This window comes from Aethina tumida, chromosome 1, assembly GCF_024364675.1.
Source record: "Aethina tumida isolate Nest 87 chromosome 1, icAetTumi1.1, whole genome shotgun sequence".
NCBI classification, from domain to species: domain Eukaryota; kingdom Metazoa; phylum Arthropoda; class Insecta; order Coleoptera; family Nitidulidae; genus Aethina; species Aethina tumida.
In genome coordinates this window covers 17,480,389-17,497,316 of record NC_065435.1, presented here as the reverse complement: position 1 = coordinate 17,497,316, position 16,928 = coordinate 17,480,389, and the positions used below count along the sequence as shown (strand labels likewise).

Below are 16,928 nucleotides of genomic sequence, written 5' to 3'. Positions count from 1 at the left end.
CCATCGAGTTACTAGAAAAAAAAAACAATTTAATAAATAAAATTTTCAGTATAATGAATTAAAAAGAGGGAGCGCGCTGTCTAATCTGATATATCCTTTTGCGAGAAAATTAAGACATAATTATTTTATCTCACTCACTCTTACAAATATATTATAAGAGATCAATCGTGGACCCGTTCCGATGTGTTAAATCGGCACCGTTAGCTGGAAACCATAACATAAAATTCGATGGTACACAATTGCTTGCCTCGACAAGTGTGGAGAGGTTTATATATTTTAATTTTAAGAGGTATTCAAAGTAATATATACAAAAGGGATTCTCTTAGTGGTATTATATTAGTATTAGAAAATGTAACAAAGACGTCACAGGAAGTGTATATACACAATTTAAAATTATACTTCAAATATATTAAACATACTTAAATTTTTAGCTACAATTAGTAATATTTTGACAACAGGCATCGCAGACCTTAATTAAATTGTGAAATGGGGAAATGTAACACAAAGTAAATGTGACAAAGACATTATAGGAAGTGTGAAAATGTATATGGATATTAGTTTAAAAGAATCTGAACTACTACTATACTACTGTAATTATGTGAAAACTTTAATTTATTTAAATAGTGACACATAAAATATAATTATATATAACTAGGCTTCATCTGTTACCAAATATGTAAATAAACATCTTTACAAAGTTTGATGTTTAATGTTATATTTTTAGTTAGATAAATTACTTTCTATTTATTTAACAGTTGGGCTAAAAAGTTCGTAGGCTAGCAGAAAAAATCTTTTTTTGATAGAATTTGAATTTATTATTCAAAATAGTTGCCTCCGAGGGCGATACAACGATTATAGCAGCCATACAATTTTTCGATACTATTTATATTGTACGATTTGTCTTTAGCCTCAAAATAGGCTTCTGCCCACTCGGTTGGACTCCGATGTGAAATGATGGAACCATGTTTTATCCATTGTCACATATCGATGCAAAAATTCGGGTTTATTACGATTGAACAGCTCCAAATACTGCTCAGAATCATCAATTTGTGCCATTTTTGACAGATTATTCCACAGACAAGTTAATTTAAAAAACAAATTCATTAAAAATTTATGATTTATAATTTTCTCCATAATAATTTTTTATGAAGTTTGGTATATACCCATTTGAGAGTTAATTTTGTGGTGCAGTTAGATGTTCTATAAAAAAATTTTTTCAATTTTCATACCTAAAAAATTATCTTGTAAGTTTTCGGTTTGGACCAAGAATCGAGATGATTTGTTTGTAAGTATATATTTTCATTGAAAAAGAAAATTGTCAAACTCGAACAAGCACACATTTTATAGAGGGTCCCGCTTTCAAGTGGGCCATATTGTATAAATTACGAACAAAATAAATAAATAAATGCTTTAATTATAGTTAATTAATTAAGTTCGTAAAATGTTTACGTGTTGTCTTTTATTTACACCTAGAGTTATTTATAATGATAATGATCTATAATAATTTCTAGAAAATTATTATTTATCAAAGTTTAGTTTGTAAATTTACATAAATTTAATATTTTGATAAATATACAAATATAAATAAATAAAAGTTAATCTTTTAAGTTAATTGTTGATAGATACTTCAGCTGAAAAACTACATAATTTTATATTTACAAATTTATTTATTTAAGGAATAATAAAAATAATCCTCTTTATTTTTTTTTATTTTAAATTTTTATCAACTTATTATTTCATAAACTACTAGATGTCACATACAAGTTGAGTCGGGTATATTATATGTTGAATATAAATTAGAAGCAGATATTAGAAACGTTGTGAAACCATAGATTAAATACATTCAAGAATTTAGTTTTCAGAGATATTATTGGTATTATATAAGAAAAATCAACAACAATTACTTTTTTTGCTTATTATTAGCTTTTTCAACTATTTCCATAAATTTTCAGAATGTTTGGTGCTTTTATATACATTTTTGAGTATTGAGAAGTACCGTCTACTACTACTGAATACAAAACGTTATTATATATAATTAAATATTCTGTTATTTCTTGTTTGACATCGTCGTAATCGTTACTATTAATTGATGATTAATAACAAGGTTAGTAATGAGAAGTAGTTACGGTTTAAATACAGTAAATTTCACAAAACGATTATTTGGTTAATTCATTTTAAATTAATTTTGAGCCACGTGAAAGTTGTTTGGTGGGATATTCATGGACTTAGAAATGTCAAAAGAGCTACCTAGTCAGTTTATATGATAACAATCAAGAACAAGCTATTTGATTGTATTTATAAAATTAGCAGCCCTTCTTGTGTTGACTTAAGTTTTAATGTTTTACGGTTAAAAATTGAGTGAAAACAAAAATAATGCAATATTTTATTTCATATCAACTTTGATTGATATGGCAAGGAAACTTTTTATCTAAATTCCCAAACATTTTGAACAAATACAAAAACTAAAACAATATAATTAGGCAACTGTTGATTGGTTGGTTTTGTATCCGGATAATAATAATAATAATAACAATTGCTAAACTGTTTTAATAGTATATAATATTTGAAGGATTGATTCATATATTTTTGCAAATCATGACTGTGCCTAATAATATTTGCTGCCTGCATTTACACTTATATTGCATTACCATATTTATGGTACAATTCTTTTAATTCAATGAAACGGTCGTCGACGTGCGCTTCTCTTGTATCCTTTATTAGCTTAAAAATAACTTTTTGCATTATACTTTCACTTTTATACTACTGCGGAGCCTTTTGCCTTTGTGGAACGCACTTCGAGTATAGTTGAATTAATTCATTTATTTTACATAACAACATGAATGAGATTCTCAAAAAATAATTCTGTTGATTTTAGTTTTTGTTACATGTATTTTATTAGGTTGATAATAATAATCTCGAATAATCTCGATTTTTATGTTATTTACTTTTACATATGATTTGTGAATAATTAATTTGTTAAATATAGTCATGTTATATGTTATACATATATCGTTTAAATTCGCCGTGGAAGAACGCGCTAATTGCTGAATTGCTATGAAGAACCGACGATTTGGAATCGCCGCCCTTGCGCTTTCTCGTTTATCCTTTGACTCGTGTTACATTTACCGACAGTAATCGGGAAAGACGAGCCGAGCCTAGCCTAGACGAGCCTCCCCATTCCCACGATTCATGGCTTGCCAAGTCACGAGCGAGGTTCGCCGAGTCGACAAAGCTCGGTCGTATGTTTCACATCCGACTCTTCAGAAGTTGAATGAATTGGGGATGTATATTTTGCCTCGGTGAAAAAACACCTTCAGTGCCTTCAGTGACTTCATCGTCTTCATACCTCCAGATTTCCACGCGGCCGGCATAAATAAGCTTATTTCTCGTTGGCAAAAATGGTTTTTATTTGGATTAATAAAGTTTTTTATAATAAAAGTTATGGTTAAACACCGAGATTATTTTTGCATCAACCTTATAAAATTGACATGTAAAAAATACATACTTGTGTGAATTTTTTATTTTATTTTATATCTAATTAATTAATAATAATATCCAATTGCGACAAATTAATACCATAGGTTTGCATAGGTATAGTAATTTGCTAGTAAATAATAGGTTGTTTGCAATAATAAAATATCACATTTTAAAACAAACAAAATAAATACGTGTGTATTTAAATTCTTGTAACAATATTAAATATATTGGAAATAAATAATTTACATAAAATCCAAATACAAAAGTAAAAAACATTATTATTGATATTATTAATATTATAATATTTATATTGTAGAATAATTATAAAGGTACTCTTTACAGTTAATTCTTTATAGATTATTTTTTGAAAATAAAAATTTTTGTTTTGGGACGTAACAAACCTTTTATTCTTTTAAACAATTTTTTTTTACTATTAGACATTCTTTTTATTCTTTTACTATTGGACTTACTTGGAAATTTACTCACCTGATACAAACTGATTGTTTTTTATATTAATAAAAATAAAACCACTTGCAGTAAATATACTATTTGGGAAATTAAATAATTTTTTTCCTATGATTTTGTATTTTGATATATTTTGATAAATAATACTATAAATGGATACTACTGACTTTGCTAAAAGTAAAAAATTGTACGTTTTTTCAATATGTTTCAATGTTTCAACAGCGTTTTGAAGTAGTAGTAGGAAAGTAGAACACTATAAAATATCCGGTTAGACAAGCATTCGGTGGCTTTCTGCTATCATATAATTTATTAGTCAGCTTTCACTTTCAATGAATTTGGAATTTATGTAAATGTTGTCGACAAGGCTTGTATTTGTTTAGTGTAAGTATTAATTAATATGATTTCCTCTGGAGAATAATGTTGGTCAGATAAATATCATACTCATTATGCATGAAATGGTCATAGCAAATGATCACACATTAGAGAGGAACTTACATTCACGTTAAGAAACGACGTGTTTAGAATAAACTTCTATAAAAGGAGAGTTTGAGCTACACCTACATTTAGAGTTTCAAAAAATGAAGACAAATGCCAAAACGATTAACTTAAATATACTCAATACATTTAAAACTGCAAATTGTTACAGATATGGCATTTTTTTTTCACATTAACGTCAATAAATAATAAACTATTCTTATAGATAATGGTTTCTGTTAATATAGATTAACTGAAAAATCCAAAAACGGTGAACAGAATAACTTTAACCAAGTGAACCAGAACTGGATTATTTTGTTACACAAAAAATTATATATCAAATTTAAAAGCCTATATTTATATGTTACAGTTTTATTGTTGAAATAGCGAATGTCAATTTCGGCTGGCAAGCGTTGTTAATGCGTTCTTTTGTTCATTTTATTGTTGATTCTTCCAAGCAAAATTGACATTTCATATGTTAAAAATAAAAAATATATATCTCTACTAAACCAATGTAAATTATAACACGTTTACACATTCTATTTGCGGTAAGTAATTCCAAAAAATAACACATTGTATTAGTTTATAAAAAAAGACATTTTCATTTTTACTTACTTTGTACAGTTTGTCCTTTTGGTACCACACATCCTCTTCATCCTCAGGTGGTTGAAAATTTGAATCCATATGTAAGTCGTCCCGAGATCTGGACAAAATTCTTCTACGTGAAACCATTCCTCTAAGATTTTATGGCAATTTGAATCTGAAAAGAATCAGAGTTATTAGAAATTTAAAATTATTACGAATTGCTTAAACGGGGATATAAACTGAAGATAGCTGAACAACCATTAACTGCTGCTAACCAAAGTGTGCTGTGATATCTACGATTCTACAAAAATGTAAGAACCAATTGAATGGTGAAATAGCCACTGCGTGTCATGTATTTTACTAAACTATAACTAAACAATTTATTGCGAACTTGTTTCCAGTGCTAAAGAAAAAAATCTAACCTAATCTAATCAATATAAAATGAAAAACTTTTAGGTAATAAAAACAAATAAAAAATATCATTACGCAAGGAAAAAAGAAAGATTTTCTATACGATGTTGCTGATTTATATATTACTAAGGTACCTTAGTACATATACATCATAAAAGTTTCATCATGATTTTTATATCAATCGAGCAATCGGAATCCACAATCATCAAGTTATTTGTTAAAATTAATAATTTAATTTAATTTTTTACACTCTTTAAGTTAAATTTTAGAGAACTAACAACAATCAGTAGGTACAAGCATCATATAACAAATGTGTCTCATATTTGAAATGAAAATATAATAATGATAATACAAGTAGTTTGTTAAGATATCTAATAAAATTTTTAATGCAGATATGTCTAACCCATCGAAATTCATCTTTTTGCATATGCGCTATAATAGACGAACGAGATTTGTCCGCTCCTAACCTTCGTGTAGTCCTGAATCGGCGAAGGTTAATTTACTTTCAACAAAACTTTTTTACTTTATCATTATACTATTTTATAATATTTTATAATATTTAAAAATAAAAATTGCACAAAAAGGAGAAAACCAAGAAACCGTGAGGACGAGAAGGACATAGAAACAGTCGTAACAACAATAAACTTGCAGACCTCTCCTTTCGGTAGTGGGGTCCGTGTACGCATGCCTTACGCATCACTTCACCAACGACCAACATACAGCAATTTCTATGTCACACTTTGGTTTTTTAGCTTTCCCGAAGGTTGGCGTAATATAGAAATTGTTCAAAAAATTGAGCAACTATATTTTCATCAACGAATTGATTTATTTAGAATGAGTTCTATTTTGAGCATTTTATCAGTTTCTAGAAATGTTATTTTCTCTAAAAAATATGAAAAAGATCACCATCTTCTAGCATTTAGTGTTTCTCTTATCAGTTACTATGATTTTGCTCATAAGTTTGTTTTTTACATCTCGAATTTAATATAATCGATACAGTAAAGCAGTTCTTAAATTCCACCTAGAAAGAACCTTTTTTATTTAATCAACAGAATATAGCAATTGTTGAAAATATATTTGAAATTGGCATGAATTTTATATGTTGACCAACGATTATCCACAGAGTAAAACACGATCCGGCAAAACTCCGGAGATAAAATAAATAAATAAAAGTTATTAAACATTTGTCAGATATCAGTTTTGCATATTCTTGTTTAATAGTTGTCCCTAACATCAATAAAATAAACCAGCTATTCTTCTTATTAAATTTTTAGCTGTAATTAAGCTGTATTAATATCACGTAGCGTTGTCATTTTAATGTATATATTAACAATCCAAGTCACAGAATATTTAGAAAGTCAATATAACTTTCTAATTGCCCTGTTCCATAAGCCAAATTCGCTTAAACAAATACATATGTTACCAAATTATAATATCGTAACATAATTAATTGTCATAAATTGGACAATAAGACATTATTTATTAAAAAACATTACTTAACATTACTACTATATGCTAAATAGTAAAATATAAAAAACACTATTGTAAATCAATATTCTAGCAGGAATTTGGTTGAATCGTGTGTTTTATTTTTGTCTGCGCCGACACACTTAGTCACAGCCGTGACATTAAAAACTATTAAAAATATAGAGTAATACAAGGGTATAATCTTTTGCATGAAAATTCGTAACTAAGTTGATACAATAAATGTAAAACTGGAATGAATTTATTTAAATTATTAGATTGTTTCCTTCTTATGCCTATATTAGTTCGGGTTTATGGTCTACGTTTGTTGGAATTATTTCCTGACGTTTCGCTAGCGCCTTCAGAGGTCTGATTTGATTCGGGTATCTTTCACATCTGACTGACAACTAAATGACAAATTATCTATTTTCAATGCTTCTTCTTTCTATTAAAGTTGTTTCCGTGTTTATGGATTTGAATTGCTTCTCAAATCATTTTGTTGTGATATCCACACACGAACCAAATCTGACCTCTGAAGATGCTAGCCACTCGTGCTAGCTAAACGTCATGAAATAATTCCAACAAACCTAAACAAACAATGGTCACACAAGCCTTAACCTTTACATGTTTCTTTCTTAGTTTCGTTTTCTAAGAAACTGATGCTATACTAACTTAATGTGAAGCAATTAAACTATTAAGGTAGATAAAATTGGCTCAATTTGCTTCCTTCAAAATGTTACAATATATATTAAATTATGTCTGTAGGTAATTAATAATCACAATTTTTCAATCAATTTGTTTCTTTTTAATTAGATAAATACATTAATTCTCACAATTTGTTTATTATTGGTGTCAACAAGTCGGACAAGTTCAATTTTGTGTATTATAAACTAATTTAAAACTATTTTAACTCGTGCTTAACCGGTTGGAAAACCTATATTTATAAATAAAAAAGCTACGAAAGTGTTTCTGACTTAAATGTACCACACATATATTCAGTCGAATTTCTTGATTGATCCAATCTAGTTGGACACTTGCCCTACATGGCGAAATCCATTTGATGCCAGATAAGATCACATTTCGGTTGTAAGTTACAACCTGTAACAATATTGATGTTAGACAAACATTAAATTAATTCTGTTGCTAAGTAACAAATTCAATTGATGTTAAAAGGCCTTAAGATTCATTCATTCTTCAAATATTTTTTGATGTTAGCAACAAGTTTAATGATTTGTAAAATAATTTGGCTGTTAGGAACGAGTTCAATGTTAAACATTTTTAAATTAATTTCTTTAGTAGTTATTTAGAAACAATTAAACTCGTTGTTAGTACATAGAATTATTTTAAGGTTATTAAGTAACCATTTAAATTGTTTTGTATTAGTAGGATTCCTCTAACAGATGTTTATTAACAAATAATATTGCTTGCAATTAGAATTAACAACAAAATTTTCGAGCAAAACTTTCTATTTAATTTATTTCCCATTAATTAAATGCACTTAAAATGTTTTTGACAAAGATATAGCAATAAATTAATGTCTTACTTTGAAGAAAAATATATTATAATAGTTCTACTGTTTCCAGACACAGTTTTAACAAAATTTAATTAATTTAATTAATTTAGTACTAAAATTAGTTTAGCATCACCTGAATTCAAGTTCAGTTCAGTTCAGTTCACATCACTCGATACTCGATAGACGTTTTTCACGTTATTTTGTCAGTTTAATATTAAAATGTTTCAAATCAGTTGTCGCAGGAAGGAAATACATTAAATATTATTTCAATGGAAATGTTTAATAGAAATTGTTTCGAAAATATTAAATACTTTCAACAATTTTCATGGTGAATTGATTAACTATGATAAATACATTTTTATCAAACTCGAAATTGTTTAAAAAGAACTGTAATCGTTGACAAATCAATTAATTGACAAGTAATTTAAAAAGGCTGCGTTTAAGATTGAAAACTGGTTTGATGTGTTTCAAAGAAATCTTGGCTAAAATAATAAATAAAGATACTTTTCTAGTAGTATTTTTACGTTTTTATTTATTTAAATAAAACAATTTATGTAATTTTTTGAAAATCCATAAGTCGTTGAATTTCACATATTTTAGGTTTGCACTGAAACTAAAAATCACATTTTGCTAATCAATTTATTGTTTCCAATCAAATGAACCAAGGAATAATATGTTAAAAATATATCAAAATATACGGGTCCGTCATACAATGTTCACTAACGACACTACTCAAACTTATTGTGATTGTTTTTTTATGAAATTTATTATTATACACCCATTTTAAAGAATGTTAAATTCAATTCAACCCTTTTTCTTTCATAAAAATATATGTGATACATAACAGGTGGGAAAATGTTTTTTCAAAATGTTCATCAATTCAGAACTGTCAAAAACTAATATGTCTCATGCAAATTTTTGATACTTTTACTAAATACACTACTGAAAACTAAAAAAACAAATTAATGTTTAATACTTCGTATCTAGATTAATATCAATCCGGTTAATAACTTTTCGTGACGTCATAATTGACATTCCTTAATTCTGAATGAGACAAGTTTCTTAAATTATGAAATCATAAAATTATAAGTCGAATGTAGATATGTCACAATACGTATATCTATCTAACAAAATTTATCTACGTGTTCTCGTTAGATTAATAATTAAATTAATATTTTTCGGAGATATTAACAATACATGAGAAAAGTAACCCATAGAATATGTAATATTTTTTCAAATCACACATAATATACAGGATAAAATTAAATTTTTACCTTGATTTATTTATTAAACTCTATAGTACATAGTAAAAGTCAACAGAGCTGACATTAGACACCTCTTGTATATTATTATTATTATTATGACGAAATCATAAAATCATAAACCTAATGTTGGTAAGCATAGATCTTTCTTTGCTTGATAAATATTAACTAATTAAATTATGATTATATATTACGGAGACATCAATGTGGCCTTAGGAAAGAAACCTTTTCACCCAAATAACAGATTACTTTTATAAACATAATTATTCACATAATTACATAATATTTTATAAAATTTAAGTAACTTATTGCGTTTAAAGTGATTAATTAAGCAAATATATTAAACAGAAATGAATGAAATAAGCCAAGAAAGTGCCACGCAAAATCTACTTTCCTTGACATTTTAAGTAACTAGAAAAGTATTTACCAAATCTGTTCGTCACAAATATATCCCTCTTGGTAACAAATGAACAATCACAAACACAAATAATACACTGTCAAATATTCCAGGGACTCCTATTGGGCACTACAATTAAATTTTAAACAAAAACACGCGCGCGAAATAACTTAATTGTCGCGATAAATTGACGTGTACAATAGTCTTAACGTTTCCAGCACGTATAGCGACTAGAAACTTGGTTCTTAAAGAGTGCGATCTGGGCGATGCGCGCGCATGCCTTACTCTGACGTCAGCTTCATTATGACGTCGAAGTAAGTGGGTTAGGTACTTGGAGCCACTCACCACAAATATCCGTCGCCGTAACTGTTTTCCAAGGTAATGAACAGCGGACTACTTTCTTTATCTTGTCGTCAGATGCCTCGTCAGATGACATCTATCGGATTTATTTATACTTAAATTTCTACTACTTTTAATAAGCAATAACCAAACCAAAATATTGGTTAACATAATTGTAAATTTATTTACATATTCGCATGGACTAGTGCAGGGGTGGCCAAGCTCCTTGATAGTCAGAGCCATTTTTCAAAAAAGGTATTAGAAAAATTTGTTTACAAAAATTATATTTATTCAAAACATAAATAAAAGTGCAAAATATGTGTGGCCACAAATAATTCTTCAAAGAGCCGCAGGTTGGCCACCTCTGGGTATATACATCTGCTATACTAAACCATGGCATAAGCTAAAGAATATACCATGGTAGGTAGTATCTACCGTAGTATAGTGTATAGGTGTGTAGGTCCTGATTCCTAAGTGTCAACTTGCAGGAAATAAATTTCAGCCCTAATCTACAAGCGTTTCAACTTGTAACAACAAAGTTTCCATTTATGTTTGTTATAATCTGCTATTTAAAATGTGATTGTTATTGTTTTGGCAGTTTCCGGTTTCAGTAATTATTTCCATGACAACATTTATGTCTGATGTAGCCAAGTGATCAAAGTTTGCCAATAAATTTAAATTTATTCACTGTAATAATTCCGAATTCATTCATATGCATACATCCAAATAATTTTATTTCCATGTACCATTGCCCAACGCAAGAATCGGAAGTGTATTAGAGACGTGGACATTGATGTGGAACTATTATTTTTTTCAGTATCGAGTAGATACTGATATTTTATATCTGAGTATCCGCTGTATTCGTTATAAAGTAATCATAACCTAATAAATACTGCTTCTCTAGTAGATATTGGTTGATGATTATGTAATTAATTTTATATTCAATTATTTCTTAAATATGTAAAATTTAGATTTTGAAATATTGGGTTGTTCGGAAAGTAATTTCGTTTTTTTTTGTGGAAATGAAAGACTGTTTTCGTATAATAAACAAATACTTTATTAAATTATATATTGGCCGTTCTGGTCCAACACCTTTAGCCATCTTTCCGGTAGTAGCATAATTCCACGCTCATAAAATTTTTGGTCTTTGCTGGCAAAAAACTGATCGAGGTGGTTTTTGACCTCCTCATTTGAGGTGAAGGTTTTACCGACTAAAAATTTTTGGAGTGACCGAAACAAATAATAATCCGATGGTACCAGGTCTGGAAAATATGGTGGATATGGCATTGTATCCCATTCAAGCTGTAAAAGCTTTTGGTGAGTGATCAAACTTGTGTTAGGTCTCGCGTTTTCTTGGTTAAACACTACACCTTTCCTGTTAATTAGTTCTGGCCTTTTCTGTCAAAGTGCATCATTCAGTTTGTCCAGCTGATGACAGTAGACTTCCGAATTAATCGTTGTGTTATCCGGCAAAAGCTCAAAAAAAAACGATTCCTTTAAAATCCCACCAAACAGACAGCATCACCTTTTTTTGGTGAATATCGGCTTTGGAAATGGTTTGAGCCGGTTCATCTTTTTTGCTCCATGACCTCTTGCGTTTGACGTTGTTGTTTACAATCCATTTTTCGTCTCCAATGATGATGCGCTTCATAAACGGATCATGTTCATGACGTTTGAGAAGCGAATTGCAGATGTCAATGCGGTGACACAGATTTCTCTCTGTGAGAACATGGGGAATCCGTACATCGAGCTTCGAGGATAATCCCAGGCCTTTCAAGTAGTCATAAACTGTTGAATTTGATAAACTGAAACTCAATCCGATCTCACGTGTTGTTATTCGCCGGCTCGCATCAACTAATCCCTTTATCGCTTCTTCGCTTCAAAATTGCCGGATCGAAATTTAGCGAACCAGTTCTGGCACTGGTGTACTGTCAACACACCTTCTCCATACTCATCGGTCAATTTCTTTCTGGCTTGAACAGCATTTTTACCCTTTCTGTAGTAAAACAGTAAGATATGTCGAAAATGCTGCTTATCGCTCTCCATGTTTAAAAGGGCACCAACCAAAAACTACTGCGTAGAATTAATTGGAATTTTTCACACACAAGCCTTGCTATATGAGCTCTCAATGCATATAAAAATTATACGGCTTAAGTGTGAAGTCGGGAAAAAATGAAATTACTTTCCGAACAACCCAATATAATCGAAGCATACGGGTATTTTAATTTATTGGTAAACGTAACAAACATAACCATTTCAGCATAATTAATTTTTTTAAATACAACAACAACACATGTTAAATTCTATTTTCTAATGGTAAACCAAAAATGCACAGTATCCACTTTAATAGATATATTTTATAATATATGATAGATTAGTGACAGTAATCTGTCTTTTTAGTTTGATTAAAACACTAAATTCACAATAATACGCTTTATTACAACAAACGTACTAATGCCCTGGACATCTAAAGCTTAACTGTCTTGTTCTTTCTTAAAAACTGCCCTGATTATCAAATGTAAACAAATGCTTCAGATTTGTTTACAAAACAAAATAGTCTAAATAGATGTGACCCCATCGCATGGGTGCATCGTTGAAGATAATGACGTAAGCTAACACGGCCTTCCTGACGTTGGGGCGTCCTCGTACCTTCCGCAGTTTTGCAAAGATTCACCAGACACCGGTAATCTGTAAACAATATAGCAGCAGCACAAGCTCAAAATATATTCGAAGAACTAAGCCTAAATCAGAGGTCTAAAGGACCTTTTTTCATTTAACAAAATAGACTGTTATGCGGCACAGTTAACAACCACTAGAAGCTCAAAGGTGGCTCAACCATCAACAGGTCTGTTACACTTATGTCTCTCAAGTGCTATCAAAAGATACCATATTCTAGCCAGGAACTCAGAGGCGGTTCAACCACTACCCGCATGCCTCACAGGCCCAAAACACAACAATCTAAGCCTGCAGAGCAGGGACCTTAAACATAGCCTGCGGAGCAGGGACCTTTAAACATAGCCTGCAAAGTAGGGACCTCAAACATAGCCTGCAAAGTAGGGATCTCAAACATAGCCTGCGACGCAGGGACCTTAAACATAGCGTGCCAAGCAGGGACCTTTACATATGGTCTGACCACGCAGGGACATTTACACACATTTACACATCAATCTTATTAAATAAATCTGTTCATACCTTATAGAATTTCCGTATCTGGCCAGGTGCGTAACTGTTTATGCGCTGCTACTGTAGTTCTACCTCGGTTGCCAATCCTTCTGAGTGCGTAAACAATGTGTTACTTCAAAGGGTTCGTGATACTTTGGTTTCAACTTTCCTCCATTCGACAGCTGACTATTTTCAACAACTACTTTATCACCAACAGTGTATGGTTTTGCCGGTACTCTTTTCTTATTAAAGTTTGTAATTGTTTTACTGGTTTTTTCGCACACGCGACTATGAGCTTGTTGCCTAAATTCTTCAGCGTACACTTTACTTCACATTAAACAAACTTCTCATAACGCGTTCCACTTGTCCATTATCTCTAGGAACTCTTGTTGCAATTAGGTGTAGCTTAACAGAGTTATCATTGAGAAATTCTTGAAATTTACTCGCTACAAATGCTGTTCCCCGATCAGCTATTATTCGTTTTGGTCGACCCAATTCATGATACAGTTTCATTATCTCTAGTCGAGCTGCTACAGGTACAAAACAACGTTCGCGTTGATCATTTGAATTCCATCATAAAAACACCAAATTTTCTTTCACTATATATCCCATCTTATGATGAGTTTTGTTTATTATTGTCTGACAAAACACATCCTTTGATTGATATTCACAAATTGTCTTTGCCGGAGACGCTGTATTTTGACTTAAATAGTCGACATGTGCCATTTTATGACCTGGTCTATATTCTATATCAAAATTAAAGTCCTGCAATTTTATCCACCATATTGCAACGCGGGGGTGTAGTTCCTTTTTGAGTGTTGTAGCCCTTACAGAATTACAGTCTGTATAGATTGTAAACTTTATACCATACAGATATGTGCGAAAATACTGAGTGACTTCCACTATCGCTAGACTTTCCAAATCATAAGAATGATATCGCGATTCACAATCAGTTGTACGCCTAGAATAATACGCCACTGGATGAAGCATATTATTTAAGACTTTTTGCATAAGTATGGCACCCAATCATAGCAAACTCGCGTCTGTATGTAGTTCGGTAGTCAGTTCCGGATCAAAAATGTTAAAAATCGGATAAGAAAGAAAAGTTTTTCCCCTAGGCAACAGTTTTTCACAAAACGTCTAACATATCCAGCCAGTCCTAAAAATTGACGAACACCTTTTACATTTGTTTGAGTGAGCGCATCAACTTGTCGTAGTCTAGGTTTTACAGTAATGTTTTCGATCACAATTCCACAGATGTTTGGAAAAAGTTACATTTTTTTATGTTTAAAACAAATCCGACCTTCAAAAGGGCGTTTAAGTTCTTCAGACATTCTTGAAGGGTTCGAGTAGGGCACAACACATCATCAACATAAACAAACGCAATATCGTCTTTAAGTGGTCCAAGGGCTTTATCAAAGGCATTTTGATAACCTGATGGAGAGTTTATGAAACCAAACAGCATTCGGTAGTTTTTATTTCTTTAATAACCCACTCGTCCAGACCTGACAAATTTAAGTCATATTCCTCAAATGCAATATCTAAATCTTGCAAGTCGAAACTGCGCTGCAGCCACAGTTACACCTTCTGCGCATACACCTTTAATGTTGCTTAAGTAGTTTGGGCGTTATTGTCTCCATCCGATGCACTTTCGATAACGATCACAACTTTCGGGGGTCACTGCACGTTCGCGTTTTTCACTATTGTCAGCCATTATCCGTTCACAAAGATACACAAAAAAGAATTACTTTTTAGGTCCTTTCTTCCGGAAATAATTCACGAGAAGATGCGACTGTTAATCTGTCTTTTTAGTTTGATTAAAACACTACATTCATCATCAAATGAAATGCGAATTGTCATTTCAACACATCACTTTTTCTACATTTTCAACTTATTAGTATTTTGGGCAGATTAAATTAAAGAATATTAAGAAAGATTTAACAATTGAACCTTATGATTTATGACAATTAAGGGCAAGTAAAATAAATAAATATTGTCTATGCGGACGAGGTTAAGTACTGAGTTTCTGGAGTACTCGATACTTTTACTCGAGTTTCGAGTAACGAAAACTTTACTCCCGAAATTTCGATTATTGCGGATACGTGCGAGTATCAGATACTAAATATCGAGTAGATACTATTAGCACACCTCTAATCGATATCTAAAATTACTATTTTTAAAATAGTCCAAATACGGCCAATTAATTTATGCTATTATAGCATTACAAATATTATCTTTATTATTGTAATCTAATTTGAAAATTTTAACAACGAAGATATATAATTTTTAGAGACTGCAAAAATAGAAAAATTAAAAGTGTTAACATTCTTAAATGGTCTAAACACGGAAGTGACAACATTGAGATGTAATAAATATATGTATATCGAGATAAAACATCATTTGTAATCATAACGATACAGTATTGCTTTTTTCTAATTAAAAAAATTATCTATATAAAAGTGTTTTAAAGAAATAAATGTTCAAATTTACCATTCAATTAATTTATTTTTTTATAAGATAAGATTACAAACTATGTATTATTATTTATTTGAATGTTTTATCCGATTTGGTAAACTTTTTTCAATTGTAAAACCAAAACCAACAGGCATAAAAATTCAAGAAAATCTTCAATCTTGTTTTATAGAAAAACTACATGACACTAATGGATTAAACATCCCCCATATTAAACTTCATAAAAAGTATATAATATTTATCAAGTAGTCTATGGAATAAACTGTCTAATATAGCACAATGTGTCCGATTTTTCAAGAATATTATATAATTATTATACTAATAATATTATGGGCCAAAAAACTTGACATTTCGTTTACAGGTTCAAACGTTTGATTTCATATCGATATATCCATGTCCAGTAGTAAATGTAAAAAATTCTAATTTAGCATTTAATTAATTTATTATTATTATTTGATGCAGTGCTTGAAGAGCAATCATTCGAGCGCTTATCTAATATTTCCATATCTTACTTGAAAAACGATTTTTCTTTGTTTCAGCGATCATCCCCTCTTTCGAGGCAAATCTCTGTCTTGTGATCATTAATTTTTTTGTTTGTGAGAAAATGTCGCTCGAAATATCGGATGCCCGAAATGAAAATATCCGAGCGCATTCGTGTCGATGGAGGAACGTGCATATGGGATGGGCTCCGGGAATTTAATTTGAAAATTATAAATATTATAATATTGGGCACCCAATATTATAAATATCGTTCGTTTTTCGCTCGTTCACTTTTAAAATTATACTTACGAATTGTTAAAGCTATTCAATTTTTAGAAAGAATCTGGAATATTATATTGTGATGATGTGAAAACATTAATTTATTTAAACAGTGAAATACCCTGAAGATACCTCTTGTTTAAAGTAA

General features: G+C 30.3%; 1 protein-coding gene across 1 annotated transcript in view; it reads right to left on the bottom strand.

Moving 5' to 3' along the window:
- Positions 1 to 10,364, bottom strand: part of LOC109600641 (uncharacterized) — a 31,360-nt gene extending 20,996 nt beyond the window's left edge. The window contains exons 1-2 of the mRNA XM_020016818.2: positions 10,079 to 10,364; positions 5,032 to 5,176 (exon numbers count right to left, since the gene is read on the bottom strand). Of these exons, the coding sequence (XP_019872377.1) occupies positions 5,032 to 5,148 (117 nt within the window). The 5' untranslated portion in view covers positions 5,149 to 5,176; positions 10,079 to 10,364. The remainder of the gene's footprint in view (positions 1 to 5,031; positions 5,177 to 10,078) is intronic.
- Between the last annotated feature and the right edge of the window lie 6,564 nt (positions 10,365 to 16,928).